The 15883-nt window shown below is 36.1% G+C and overlaps 1 protein-coding gene across 3 annotated transcripts in view; it reads left to right on the top strand.

Annotated features, from left to right (window-relative positions):
* Positions 1-15553, top strand: part of FNBP1L (formin binding protein 1 like) — a 95405-nt gene extending 79852 nt beyond the window's left edge. The window contains exons 9-17 of one of the 3 annotated variants that reach the window (XM_084637343.1): positions 190-393; positions 2857-3015; positions 6574-6588; positions 9085-9194; positions 10019-10151; positions 10649-10743; positions 11442-11590; positions 11980-12138; positions 13390-15553. In XM_084637343.1, the coding sequence (XP_084493469.1) occupies positions 190-393; positions 2857-3015; positions 6574-6588; positions 9085-9194; positions 10019-10151; positions 10649-10743; positions 11442-11590; positions 11980-12138; positions 13390-13397 (1032 nt within the window). In that variant the 3' untranslated portion in view covers positions 13398-15553. Of the gene's footprint in view, positions 1-189; positions 394-2856; positions 3016-6573; positions 6589-9084; positions 9195-10018; positions 10152-10648; positions 10744-11441; positions 11591-11979; positions 12331-13389 lie in introns of those variants that run through there. The other 2 variants (XM_084637345.1, XM_084637344.1) reach the window with 2 other exon arrangements.
* Positions 15554-15883: the final 330 nt, after the last annotated feature.

Here is a 15883-nt window from a genome sequence, read left to right as displayed (position 1 = left end):
GCTAACAGGAAGATGGTATCTGTAAGCGTAATTATTCAGTTAGAAAGAATATTCATGTCTGGAATTATATTTTATGCAGTCCATATTGCTTCTGTTGTCTTGGGTGAGTATGTTTATGGCGTAGCCAGTGGAGTAAGAGTCATATGTGGAGATTTTTTTTTTAAGCTCACTGATGTTGCTTATGTACAGGATTCTCAAATAGTGATAGACTCCTTCAAGTCTGGGTTTGAACCTCCTGGAGACTTCCCATTTGAAGATTACAGTCAGCATATTTACAGGACTGTCTCTGATGGAACCATCAGTACACCAAAGCAGGAAGGAATGAAGATAGATTCAAAAACCACTGTGGGCAAGGCTAAGGGCAAGCTGTGGCTTTTTGGAAAGAAGCCAAAGGTAAGAATTGTGAAGTTACTATTCCCAAATAACAGTGTGCTCAGGATTTGTAGTTTGTGGTACGAGGAATTACTTCTTTTAAAGGTGACTCACAAAAGAAAATTAAATTACATGCTTTCCCCTTTACTTTGCAGGTAGAGGTACCAAATGGATTCTACTATTTATTGCTGGTTTTGCAAGTTTGTGATAATATTTTCATAAAAATGCGTTCTGTTTGAAAACACTAAATATTTGGTCATATAGTAAAACTTCTAATTTTTTGGAGTTTCATATGGGCAGGTGCCAAAGGGAAATCTTAAGACTAAACAGATAAAATAATTAATAGCTATAAAACTACTTTTGATAAAAATGTTAGAACAGAGATGTTATTCCTCTCTTACTTCTGTGCATGTAGGTTTAATTGACACTTTCTGTGAAAGATGCCTTCATGGACCAACAAAAAGGGCCACTTATACTGGTGTTGGCTATTTAAATAAGTAATCGAACATACAAAGATTAAATTAAACCTATTTTAGATCTTTTTTACTTGTTCCATATTAGAGCATAACAAATCATTTAATTATTCCCACAAATTTTAATGAGGACTTTCAGTGCTGCTAGTCACTAGCAACTTAGTGAAATAGAAAAGCTTTATTATGATGAAAGAACTACTCTCCAGACTTCTTTTCAGCTGGGATTTATGTTTTTGCAGATAATATTCCAGATACACAAGTCTTCTCTAAGGGGAGAGATAGAATATCTAATTCCTGTATCCTCCTCATAGTTCATTTCTAATTGCTTCTGTGTGATAGCAATTAGAAATGTAGAGATTAGGACTGAATTTAAATTAAAGGACACCATCAATTTGAAAATCATACTTCTGCCTGAAAATTTTAGCCATGGCCTCATCTGGTGTAAATTGGCTATTTCCATGGAAGTAATGAAGCAGATTTACACCTGCTGAGGACCTGGCCTTTTGTTCTTACTTTAGTTACAATTAACACCTAAGATGACTGTAGTTGAAAGAAGGTATCAGGAAAAAAATATCTCTCTCTTCTCCAGTTTTACTTTGTACATTTGATAGCACTTTGTATATAGTCACTGTTTACTTTATAGAATCATGCTACAATTCTGCAAATACTTACACATTGAGTAGTGCTGCTGAACAGAGTGGACCAAATCATGTATAAAGTTACTCATATATAATGGTTACGTGCATTGCAGAATGGAAGCTTATGTCAGTGTTTCTCATTTTCTGAAGGAAAAAACCAATGACAAGAAAACATACTTTTTTTTAAAGTATTTTTTAAAAAATCAGAGCATTATTTAAACAATTTATAACAGAAACTGGATTTTTTTGATTGATTTAAAGAAATTCTGGTTGACAAACTAGCTGGATGTTCAGGTAGCCTTTGTGACTTGATGTATCTGTGAATCTGGTGGGTTTTAATTTGCATTTCAAGATACTTGACCTCTTCGTAGATGGTAAGTTCCACTGAGATGGTAGTTTTTTGAAAGGGGAAAGAACTATAGAAGATGGAGGAGAGGTGTATAGCAGGTGAGGGAAAAGCAGATTAGAAAAGGAGCTAGGGAGGAGGAGGAGATAAGATTAGAGGCAGGTGCTTTAAAACAAAAGTGGAGGAAGGATGAGGACATTAAAGAGGATGTAATGGTGAGGAAAGCCATACACCTAATGTCAAAGTCCAAAGGCAGTGAATCTACCTTACCTACTTCAGTAATTCCCCACAACTGGGATTACAAATTCATCTTTCTGTGACTGACCTATTTAGGGATATCATGATGGTAATTCTGGGTTTAGCCTACCACATATAATGGAAAAAACCTTACAGAGAAGGAGGAGCAGTGCAGGGTGGGGAAGAGCAGGAGTCTAGAAGGATAATAGCAGGGGTAGGGCAGAGGTTCTCAGACTTTTGTACTGGTGACCCCTTTCACATAGCAAGCCTCTGAGTGCAACTCCCCTTTATAAATTAAAAACACTTTTTAATATATTTAACACCATTATAAATGCTGGATGCAAAGCGGAGTTTGGGGTGGAGGCTGACAGCTCGCGACGCCCCATGTAATAACTTCATGATCCCCTGAGGGGTCCCGACCCCCAGTTTGAGACCCCTGGGTTAGGGAATACTGAAGATGCTATTGGGAAGTATTAAGGAAGGAGACTATCTCAGGTACTTGGATATTGCTAGGATCTTGGAAATTGCGTGGAAAGTTTTCTTAAACCTGTATCTGTTATCTGCACCAACTTTAACTCACATGACTAATTCTGAATAAAACAGTTTAGAAAAATGACTATATTTGCTCTGCAAACTGTTCTAAAGTTGATGGTGGTAAGTCTTCTAGTAAAACATGCTACGAACCGTTTTTGTGTTGGATGGAAATTTTGTTACTGAAAGACAGAATTTTCATTTTAAAATTACTTTGAACATTTGGCTTATTTATTTCCTTTCTTTATTTCCATATTAGCCACAGTCCCCACCCCTTACCCCTACTAGTTTATACACATCCACTACTCCTAATGGGTCCCAGTATCCCATATTCTCCATTGAACCAGTGCATTATTGCATGAGTGACATAAAAACAGGGAAGGCCAGAATTCCTTCTTTCAGAAGCCTCAAAAGAGGGGTAAGTTTGATAAACAGTTGAAAATGCATGATGGGCTATGAAGTGTGTTTGTGGTGTGGCTTTTCTGATACCCTCCACCCTCATTATAAGGCTCACTCTGGTGTAACACGGATAAAAGGTCACTTTTAAGGTAGTTTACTCTCTATTACACAATAGTTACCTTCATTTTAAAAACTTTTTATGACATTAAAAATGTTTGACTCCAAAAGGAAAGTGTTATAAAGAGGGTGCTGAGTATGTGTTTGAAATCTTTTGTTGTTGTTGTGCACATTCACAAATGTCTTACCTCCATCATGTAATGCATTTTTGCAGTAATTTATTATTGGGTATATAGTCATCACTGAACAAATTGACATGTCTTATTTTCTGATGTCTTACTAAAATAGTAGAAGCTGACTTCTGAGAAACTGAATTAAAATGGAAAAACCCATCTCCCGTTGTAGTTGAAATGCGATAGCGTGCAGCTTTTAACATGTTAAACCATCATTCATTTCTTATAATGGATTATAATTTTTTTACTGTAATGTACATTGATAGTTAAATTGCTTTTGTTTCCTAAAGGATTTTTTTTGTAAAAACCTTCCATCAATTATAAATTACTACTAAATGTCACTTTCTGAGATTTATTAGGGGAGTGCATTTACTAATTTATAATAGCATATTCAGCAAATGGAATTTGTTCCGTTGACAATAAAATTGAAAAGTTGAAATGGTTTCCTAGAAACATATATTGTACTAGTGAAAAATGAACTGGCATTATTCCATTATGTCAGTGAAACATAGTCTTTCTTGTTTATGTAAAATTTATAGCATTTGTTGATCCCCATAATCAGAAATTTAGATATATTTGGTTGGATTTATTTCATTATTTTTCTGATATTAAAAACGAAATAAACCCTCTGTTTCATTCTGTATACAATCATGGCGGATTCTGTTGCTCTAGAGTGGAGATCAAAGTCCAACGTCATATGGCAATCCAGTTAATGATTAGAGGAGCCCTGGCTGTCAGTTGATTACATTTCAGATTATTTTAAATTTACATTCTTTAATTTACCTTATCTAGTGCCCAGTTACTCCAAGACCCTCCAGTTACTCTGTATACCACCCCTTATATACAGGAGCCTAAGTTGCAGAAGACCCTTGTGGACATCTAAGATCTTGATGAAGGACAGATTTCCCCTTTCTCTCCTGTGTCAATTGATCAAAACTTGCTTTGGCCAGGAGAGTATAAGGAAACTCCTTCAATGCTGTTCATTAATGAGATATGGGAGGCTGTTGAAATAACACTAACCTTTTCTGCTTTCTCCTGATTACTGAACATGCCTGCTTCTGATTCAGGAAGCAAGGTCTGATGGGTTTTAACCAAGTAGGCTATTTTATTACATGTAAAAATCATCTAGTGGCAGTTTTACTGTATGAACAGAAAATGAAGTGCATTTTAAATGAAGTTTTTTATTTTAAAATGCACTGATCACAATCCAAAACAGAAAGGTTAGCGAATCTGATCAAATATGGCATTAATTAAAATTTACAAGGATCATTCAAGCTTTGACAGATCTGAGCTCAGCTCAGTGTAAGTCCCAAAGTACCAAACATTATTCTCTCTTGTAAACCTTCAGGACAGCAAATATAATTTTTAGTTTCATTTTTAAAAATTTTGCAATATTGTGCAAGCACTTTAAAATACTACTTTAACAAATATCGAGGGAACTGATGCGTCCTTTTGCAAGCTGAACAATTTACCATAGTTGTAAAAAAATTTCCTGTCATATGGCAATTTAATATTTTTATATATTTTGATGGAAAACATATACAGTATTTCAGATATTGTACATTGTCACTATTTAACACACACACACACACACAAACACACACACACACACCCCTGTTATTTCCACTCTTTTATTGCTGTAAAACATTTTCTCAATGGTATTGACATTCTCTGCTATCAAGTGGCATTTTAATTTGCTTTGTTTTTTAATTTAAATTCACCAGTAAATTGGCAAATAGTATGCACAGAAGCTGAGTGTGTTGGATATTTTGTTTACCTGCCCTGTCCAGGATTTCACTCAACGGATATTTGAACAAGGCCATAAACAGGAAACGGCTCTCATTACTCTGTGCTTTGTGCATCATCAAGACTCCCCATCAGCAACTGTGTGTAACAGAAAACAAATTAAAACTGTAGGGGTTTTCTTTGTTCACTGTTACCGTGTCCATCTGAAATGAGCATAAATGCAGCTATGTTGTTTATTTAATGTGAAGGAGAAACCCAAATATCATTCCATGCTATAAATCAAGGGAAAGTGATTCTGCAAACCAGACACATCAGATAATGGGTAGTTTTTGTCACTTATTTGTTAAAATGCATTATTATTTATTCTACTTCAAATTTGTAATTGTCAAAGAGTTTAATGCTGTGAAAGGTGCCAGCTTGATATCAGTTTGAATGGAAATCCCAGCCTTAAAACAGGCCTATCATAAGAAATGGAAGTGCAAACCTCACTCATGCTTCTCTGCCAGTTCTTCTCACTGCGTGTCTGGGGAGATTACCTCTAGAAAGCAGAGTAGTTCAGTCTATATCCCCATTACATTATTAGAATTTACTGAGCTTGCTAGACAGGGGGTTATTAATAAAGGTGGATTTTTAGGTAGAAACTTGTTAGAAAGTTGCTTAAATGAGACCTCTAACCTTTCACGTATGCCACTCGTCAGCAGTCAGACAGTAATACCATTTGGTCACAACTGATGTGGTGAATATGGATCATTGATACATTGATGAAAGGGTCCTTTCTAACCCCTTCATGGTGCTCTGCTTGAGAAGCTTAACAAGTTTGGTAGGATCACTCTGAGTGTATGGCACGTCCCTGGGATATGGCACCTTGTTGGAGCCGTACCAGTCTTGTCTATCATAAGGTATTGCTTTGTCCCAGGAGAAAATCCTGTTTGTTCTCACAGTTTGTCTGTAGATTTTAATATTTTTGAGTATAGCGCAATGATCAATTGAACAGTTTAAAATGTAAAATTAAATTTTTAAGCTTGAAATGGCAGAGAAGGTATTTTGCAGCTTCCACGGGAAACCTCTCTATTTTTGTTCTATTGGGATATTAACAATCTTGAAGTGATGCAGTGTATTCCTAGTCATGATTAACCAAATTTTTGTATATGGTAGACCAGCCCATCGTCATCATCAAATTCTTCTGCTTTGTGCAGTGTTTGCTGTATATTTTGTTTTTCTCTAAATATATATTATAAATACTAAAATTAATAAGTCATTAAATGACGCCATGCATTGTAATTCCATATGGTAAACTACCCATTATCATTTCAATGTAAGCTTTAATTGCCAGTAATTCTCTCAGCATAAGTGCACTTCAAACTTGTATTTTGCTGTTTTTGTGCTGATAGTGAAGTGCATTATTTAATTTTGAGTTTGTAAAATTTTATTTTGAAATAATATTTTAAAGATATATTTTTAGGAATAAACCTTCACTTCCTAAATGATGATTGCATGTGAATAACTTCCCGTTTCTTTCTGTTTTCAAATGAACTGTTCAGTGGTCGGTGAAGATGGTAAGCCTGTGTGCTGATCTGTCTGCTGTACTTCTGATAAAATAGCATGAAAGTAATCTTTTGAAATTGTTTCCATATCATAATTGCTTTGAATCAGGTGCTGAAATACATTTTCAGATTTTTCACCTTGTATACATGGTCTTTCTTTTTAATCATCCATGTGCAGTGTGAGCTAATTAGACCTGTGATCTGGATGCAGTTTATCTATGACTTAGAGTGAAGGTGGACAGATTTCATGTGTTGGTCATAATGAAAATATATTTTATGATGTATCAGGGATTGATAGAAAAGCTGTCATATAGTTATATGAAAAGATTGTGCAAGTTTTATAAAGCGGGAAACATGAATAAGAATAATAAAGGGTCTTTTGGACTTAATTTGTAGTGGTTGAAGGAAAAATACACCTCTTTCCACTTGTATTGCCAAGCTCTCAATTTGGATGAAAAATTCCAACACACGCCTATTGGCATTTAGTTTCCTGGAGTGAATCAATGATATTCACAATAAGAGTCCTGTTCTTCTAATTTTACTATAAGGTACCACTGATGTAAAAAGGCGGCAGGGTGGATGAGAGGGGCAGGAGGAAAGTTTGTCCTTTCTTGTTTCTTTATGATGCGTAAAGAAAGCAACATGGTGGTGGCTGTGTTTTTTACATTAGAAATATCAGATCTTGATTTCCCTGGTTGTACTGAATGACTGAAGTAGTAGTGGAATGATGATATCACAAGTGACAAGGGACTGAAAACCATGCAGTTGAGAAGGGAAGAAATTTTTAGACACATTGTTTAAAACTTGGTGTGGGCTGGTGTTGGGTCAATGAATGCCCATTTAACTCAAAATCCTGACAGTTGGGAGAACTGCACTGCTTGTTAAATTCTCCCCTTTTCAGGTTGCCTTTAATGCCAGATTCTTTTTCAGTGTTTAAAACAGTCTTCTAAGTAACTAGCACATGAAGAATGCAGCATTTTTATCAATCGGTATTACTGTATTAACCCTAAGGCTTGAACCTTTTTTTTTTTCTCCGCTACCCGAATGCATATTCTCTCTCTCTCTCTCTCTCTCTCTCTCTCTCTCTCTCTCTGACATGCATGTCTGTCGTTGAGGTGTGGGCTTTTGGCAACAACCTCTTAAAATTCATATGTATAAATACCCATGCACACTTAATTGAGAGGACATATGGGGTCTTATTCCTGCAATATACTAAGGTGAGGGAACTCATACTGCCCATAATCCATATTTTCTGTAACTTATTTGGTAAAAGGATTTGAGCATTTGAAGTTAGTTTTTTATGCAGAATTTCAATAACCATCAATGTTTGAGCAACAAACTGTTCTTCGAGTAGTGTCCCAATGGATGCTCCACTTATTTTTGGATGAATACCACGATTGTATTCTTTTCCTTTGGCAGTACCCAAGTAAAGTGGAAAACAGACTCTCTAGGCAGATTGCAAACCATATAAACCTATTGATTTCTGGATTTCAGTTGTAATTACTATTTGGTACAGTATTGCATGCTGTCTGTTAACTTACTAAATTGGCTTTGATTGCAAGGACTGGACTAGGAGGACCTATGATTCAGTTTTTCTGTGTAATTGTTTACAGATCCATAAATTATTTATTGTGGACCTAACCCAGCTATTGAAGAAACTGTCAGCATTTCTGTTGACTTCAGTGGGACCAGTATTAGGCTGTAGGCATAGTTGTATCTACAAAGTAACTTACAGCAACTAAACGTTATTTTACAGAAGTATATATTAAGATAATTGTGGAAATACTGATGATGGGGTGTAGTTCACCAATGTTGATAGAATTTAGACAGTATGAAAAAATGTTTTTTGGTTAGATACGGATATTGCTCCTGTTCATTAAGTGATTGTTGTAATATTATGAAGAATACTTTGAACTGGCATTACTGTACATGAAAAGTACTTAGGGTTACAAATTTTGCTGACTTGCACATTTACCAGATCTGCCGTGGGCAAATTAATTTGCATATGAAACAAAGAAACTAAGTCTAAATTTCCTCACAGCTTAGCTGAGATGGTTATTCATTTTGATTTATTTTCTGCTAGTGTGTATTCTAAGTCAATTTATTCCCCATCATGTATCACTCTTGTGATATGTATCCTATAAAGATTTTATTAAGACTTCTTGTTTGATTATTTTTTGACGATGCCTAAAAGTGCACTAGGCACTTCAGGATATACATTGAGGGAGAGATGGTGAGTCTTTCGAAATGCCTATAATCTATCTTGTCACATGATGTGACTGAACAAAACAGTAGGGAGGTGACAGAGTGAAGAACAAGGGCTGTGACACTATGATCATACATACTCAGTTTAGATGTATGCTTGATATAGCCGTGTATATAGTATAGTTGCTAAGAAGGTTCATTCTGATACCTCATGTCAGAGAAAACTGTTTGTGTGTGGATTGTCAGTAGAAATAACTATAGACAGAATTTTCCAGTGTTTAATGGTATTTAACTTTGTTGCAGGGTCCTGCATTAGAAGATTTCAGTCATCTGCCACCAGAACAAAGACGTAAGAAACTGCAGCAGAGAATCGATGAACTCAACAGAGAACTACAGAAAGAAACCGACCAAAAGTAAGTGTGTCCTTCACAGCTTACTCCATTTTTTGGACACCCTTATCTTTATGACCATTTCTTTCTGTGTTTCTTTTTATAAGCCAGAGCTTTCAAAAGTTAAACTACTCTAAGTAGTATGTCAATTGTTGGTCTGTCCACCTTTATAGTATATGTGCTCCATCGTTATCAACTTTGTTGTTCTAGCAACTGAGTATCCGTTTTATATTATAAATTATAAATACTGTATCTAGACTTGTGAATGCTCAACAACTCTGAACATCGACCTTAGGTCTGTCAAGCTGGGCATCTAAAACTAGTGGATACATTAGAAAACGTGGGCATTAATTCTTAAGAAACGGACCATATGCCAGGAACCAGGCAGCAGAGGTGAATTATAATGAGATTGAAGATGGGTGGAAAGACTCTGTATTTGAACTCTGTATGTCTTTCAAGAGGGAGGGCAGTGGTGGGGAGGGAGGCGCATAAGCACAGTGGGATGGAAGACAGGATACTGGGCTTTGCCCTTGGGGAGAGGCTAAGGAAATGAGGGCCTTATTTTACTCCGAGAGTAGAGGATGAGGGGACAGGACTGGGGCGGGAGACAGTAGCTTCTCTTGGGGCAGGAAAGAGAGAATTTTTATATTTGTCCTCTGTGTGTCTACGATGGTGTGGTTATTTGTGTTACTGTAGAACCTAGGAGCTCTAGTGATGGACCAGGAACCCATTGTGCTAGTTGCTGTACAAACATTGTTTTAGTATTTATTGGACTGTTAAAGACAAAACATGTTGTAATGTAATTGTCACTTGTAATAATTCCTGGGCATTCCTATACCTCACTACAGGGATGCACTCATCAAAATGAAAGATGTTTATGAGAAGAATCCACAGATGGGGGATCCAGGCAGTTTGCAGCCAAAATTAGCTGAGACTATGAGCAACATGGATCGTCTTCGAATGGAAATACACAAGAATGAGGTTAAAAGCTATTAAATTATTCCTTGGAAAGTGTATTGAAATAGGAATATGTTGGTGTTCCCTGTAAGTCACAAACATAGGAACCAGAAAATTTCTCTGTTTGAAGAAGACAGTTTTCCATGGAGCATCTTTCCCCCTCGTATGTTAATGTAGCTAGACTGAGATGATATGCACTGAGTAATTTAATGTAAATTATTTTCTACAGATTTATTTTTAAGTTATTCATGTTAAATGGTTCAAGATGTCAGTTTTTACCATTTTCTCAACACCACTCCTGAGTATTAAACTAAGATGATAGCTTTGTGCTTCAAGCCAAGTAAATAGGAAACTTTGCATGATGATTTGGTATTTAGCAGATATCTATATATTTATTGGCACCTAAATTCTACACTGTTAAGTGTATTTGAAATCGTACATTTAGTGATATATAACATTTGCTGGTTGAGAATTCTCTGGTAATATTGACCCCAGATATTTTCTGACTTTTTTCCCATAAGGCCTGGCTCTCTGAAGTTGAAGGTAAAGTAGCAGCAAGAGGAGACAGAAGGCACAGCAGTGACATCAACCACCTTGTAACACAAGGAAGAGAGAGGTAACTATTTTAACTATCGTTACGTTGAAGCTTTACTGGAATTCTCAGTAGATTTTTTTTATTTTTCACAGCTATTCCCACCATGTCCATCTGGCATTTAAGTGCGTGATACCCACCTCTTCTTCTCCCACATTCCCAGATACACTATGTACGTCCTTCAAATGGCATCTTTTGGCCATAAGGTTCTAGGTTTTACTTCTTTTCATACTTGCCACTTCAGTGAAATAATGAATTTTCCATTAGAACACATGAGACAGAGTAGTCAGGTTTTAGGTAATTCAAGGTGAAAACGGTATATGACATCACCGAAGGGTCACTCTTTCAATTAATGTCCCCTGTTGACTTCTATAACTTCCCAAACATCTCAGATTTTTTTTCCCCATTTCGCTCCTCTGTCAGATCATCCCCATTGCTGTATCTTCCTTGTTAAACGTTAAATTTGGGCTGTTCTAATAGCAGAGTTCAGTTCAAGCCTTTAAAAAACAGCTCTGCTCCTTCAGAAAATAACATTCATTAATACTTAATCCATAATTAAATATTGCCAACCTGTTTTCCTGATGTGTTCACACTGATAGCCTAGAACAACTTTGAACAACCTTTTCTGAGTTGCACTAGGGATATGGAAATGTAACTTTTAAAGTTGTGTGTGTGGTTTTTGAGAAATATACAGAGTCCTTACTCTCCTCGTTGCATTATAGCCCTGAGGGGAGCTACACGGATGATGCAAACCAGGAAGTCCGAGGCCCACCACAACAGCATGCACACCATAATGAATTTGATGATGAATTTGAAGACGATGATCCCTTACCAGCTATAGGACACTGCAAAGCAATTTATCCTTTCGATGGTAGGGTTAACTCTGTATATTGTGCTAATTTGATTTTAAAAAACAGAACAAAAGACTGATGGATTATTTCTTATGAGAATCTTGCATTTCTGTTCTCTTTGTTTTAAAAAAAAATGATATTAGCAGCAGTGTTTTAAGGTCATGAGAAGTAGTCCATAGATCAATTGAATTCTTTGGCAGAATAGTACTTTTATATTGTTGTAACACAAATATTAGAAAAACAGCTACTGGCATATATTCAGCTTTATAACATGAGACCAGATTTTTGTGTGCAAGCCTATGTTTGTCCATATGTTCCCTTCCATAGATTATCAGTACTTCCTGTTTATATAAAGCTTACTTTTAAATCGTGTCTGAGCTGTGAGACTTTTTTTTGTCTGTTTTCCCAGGTCACAATGAAGGCACTCTGGCAATGAAAGAAGGGGAGGTTTTGTACGTTATCGAGGAAGACAAAGGAGATGGATGGACAAGAGCTCGAAGACAGAATGGAGAGGAAGGCTATGTGCCAACATCATATATAGATGTAACTCTAGAGAAAAACAGTAAAGGTGCAGTAACCTATATATAACAACTAAGGTGGCAGCTTACTACTCTACATTCCACAGGGAAAATACTGAATCACACAATTTCATAGAAAGTGTTAGGATATCTGAAGGCATTTGTGTGGTCTGTTGTTCACTGTGTGAGCTTGGCTAGAGACATTTTTTTTTCAGAGATGTTAGTACTAAAAGTAAAAAAAAAAAAAAAAAAAAAAGTCTTAAATTAAATTGCTCTGCAACATTTGCCTTATTTCTGCATTTACCTGTCTGAGGTCCTTTAGTGTTTTCATTTTACAAATCACTGGATCCGCTCCATTGATCAGGTCGTCTTGTTTTTATACTACTATTTTTAAATCCATTTTTAATATTCATTTGCTTCAGAAAGTAATTTTGACAAAATTCTGTCTGTATAATAATAAACTTGAAAATAACCTCTGTTCCAAATTGCAATTTCTGAAAACCTCTTTAGGATCTATTGTTCGTGCATCAGCAACTTTAACTACCACATACTTAAAACTCCAAAACAAAAAATAAGTAAACCACTCTACAACTGACTGAGCTCAGTTACTGAAAGTGTTCATAATTGTCTTTGCTTTGTAAATATACTAGCAGCTTTCATGTCATAAAAGGGAAAACATTTTCCTGTTCTCAAAGGTAAAAAAGCACAATCTACTCAGGATGGTCCATTAAAGATAGAGAAAGTACAGTATGATGACCTACCCTTTTATTCTCCTTCCAGCAGCTATGAACCTAGAATGTTGTCTATTTGATACTACTTTGGCTTGGAAATATTTTTGATGTTACTATATGGTTAAAACATAAAATGTGTCTTTCTGAATTCCCATTCTCCTTTCCACTCTTGAAAAGCTCTTAGTCTCTTTTTCTGAGTTCTAGTAAATGTTTTACATTCCCAGTGTAAAGGATCTTGTACCATAGCTAGAGGCTTTACATTTAATCACTTGTGGGTTAAAATTCAAACATTAGATCTACAGCCATTTTCCTTACCTAATTTTAAATAATGAAGGATAGGAAGGTACATTGCACTAGTTTATTACTAGACAAATAGCTGTTCTGGAATGTATGTTGAGAATAAGCTTGAAAGGGCTTTTGCTTGCCATCAGATATGGTTAATTGTTCAGGGATTAAATAGAATAGCTATTCTATAGCCATTTAGGATGGTTGATTAGAATTGAGAAGGCTTCTCTGTTTTCCAGATGCTTTCAATAACTCTGTTCTTTTCTTTTTCCTCTTGGACTGCAGGTTCCTGAAGCGGGTTTCTGAGAAAATGGGCGAGATGTTGAAGGAGGTTACATGCAGCTGCTTTTGGGGGAGGGCATTAGGCTGGGAGGGCCAGCAAAAAGAGGGAAAAGCAAGTTGCATGAATGCATGCAGACATACATTTATTCACTAACATTCTTGGCATTTCCATACATAATTAAGAACATGTTACAAATTCTTAAATTTCTGAAAACTCCATTATGGCAGAATAGAAAGGCAACCAGATTTTAAATAGTTCAGACTCATGGTCCTAAGTTCTGAAAGATGTACAAACTGTTCATCAGTTTGTATTACATTTTGGCTGTCTCAGCTGTCTTCTTTTCCTACCCCATTTTAATTGGCAATCGGAACCCTGTCATTTGTCCACATCTGCCAGTGCCACCTCCATGCTCGCCCTAACCTCCTCCTGCATGTCTAGAATTGTCAGGCACCCCTGCATAACACTTTTTATTATTTCCATTGCTTCTCATTTTATTTTGCATTTGTAGCAAAACCACTTTGTTTAAATATTTCCAGCACTAAAGTTTTCATCCCAGTGTCCATGCGTGCTGCTATAACTATTCCAATGCAACCATCGTTACATTCCAGTTTTCTTGGCATTATAACTGATGTAAACCTTTATGTATTTATGTTGATTTGGGGAAAAGACTATATCTCAGCTCTAGCCCCTGATGCAGTCACAGGATCTCCAAGAACTGTGGTTCATCTTCAGCACTTCAGTAGCCTGTTGTGAGCACTGAAAACCCGGCATAACAACAAAGAGAATCGCCACTACAAGACAAACGACTGTTTTCAGAAGTCAACTGCTTGCCACTCAAATGCTGCCTTAAAACTAGAGAGTGCCTAAATCTGTTGATTGCCAATCCTACCACTACAGTATCCCACGAAGGGCTTTGTGTCTCAGCTCAGTATGACCGCCTGTTACTCTTTCCAAAGTGCAGCAGCTGCTGAGGTAGCCAGGGTAGGTGTTTGTTTTCTAGAGCTCTACCTTAACATAATACATGGTGCATCATAAATTTTATGCATTGAAACTAAAGACATGTAAAAAAAAATTATGAAAACTCTTTGATTGTTTTTTAATTTTGGGTTAGGAGGCTCCAGTGGTAGTCTGTTTTTAGCTGATGCTTCATTGTATGAACCAGTTGAAATTTGAGTGATACTTTGTAATGATCTATGTGCACTTTTACTTGTAAACAATTGACATTTGGATATGTTTATACGTGTAAATATAGCTGTCTGCAGTGCCCCTATTGCTTATGGTGTCTTTTCTCCCATTTGTGATTCTATTAATAAAATAAATCTTATCTGATTCAGTGGGGAACACTAGAATAGGGGACGTAGTGGGAGGGAGACTTGTATCATTTAAAGCTTCATAAGCCCAGCCACTTGCTGTTTGTGGAATGAGCTAATATTGTCTCTTTCACAGGGTTTGAAGCAATACTTGGACACAGCAGTGCTGGATTCTTTTTTTTTTAAATGAAAAATTCAGTGTTGTTAGAAATTGTACTACCAGTAATACTAAATCTGAGTGATTTCTTGTGTGGAAGTGTATTCCTTTGTTATGTATACCACTATTACACAGCTGACCTAGTGTATTACATTTGGGGGCTATTAAACTCAAGTTTAGATTTTTGGATATTGTATACAGGGTTATTTATATAAGGTGACATTACTCAATACTGACAAACTACATAATGTAGTTTTTTTTTAAACAGTGCTTTTTTATTTTAAAGTTAGAGAAGAGGTGGAAATGTGAGCTGATATTTTGGCTAAGAAGCCTTTGGTTGACTTGGCTAGATGCTTCAGAGGTCACTGGTAACACTTCCTGGTAAAGAACTAACTGTTCTTTTCATGCTACTGTTTGTTTTTCTAAAAGTGGAATTTGCTTCCTTTGGAGGCAAATTGCTTTCATGAGGGATAGTGCAACCTGTATGAGGGTTATTAAATATAGGGGGAAAATTTGTACTTGCACAGCTAGTTCTAACTCATTCTGAAATTTTGAACATGAATTGTCTTAATCTTACATTTTCCAGTAATTTTTAATCTTTTTGTGCACATGTTGATTTCTTAAATGTTAAATGCTTTGTTTAAAAATAGTGTTCTCTGTTGAGAATATTTTAATGGAATAAAAACTTTTCATGGTCAAGATAGCTTCCTTTTTGTCTTCTGTTACAAAACCATCCCTGTACATCAAATGTTTTATACTGATCCATTAATAGAGGGCCACATTATGTCACCCTTAGAGTGGTACGTTGCAGTGACTTCATTAGGCCTACTTGTGGCATGAGGAACAAAAGTGGCCGAAGCTGGCTCCGAGTTGCTGAAATATATACAGGGCAGTGACTCTATATGCCACAAAATGACTCTTGTGGTTACAGTTTTATTTATATAACAATTTGTATTTGAAAGCTACATATCACAAGAAACACCCTCTATGTATATATTATGAGGTTATGGTGTCAATAGTAAACCTGTC

This window comes from Lepidochelys olivacea (genome assembly GCF_965140295.1).
Source record: "Lepidochelys olivacea isolate rLepOli2 genome assembly, chromosome: 8".
Classification (NCBI taxonomy): Eukaryota; Metazoa; Chordata; order Testudines; family Cheloniidae; genus Lepidochelys; species Lepidochelys olivacea.
Note: the sequence above shows the minus strand (reverse complement) of the source record. Positions and strands in the feature narration are given on the sequence as shown.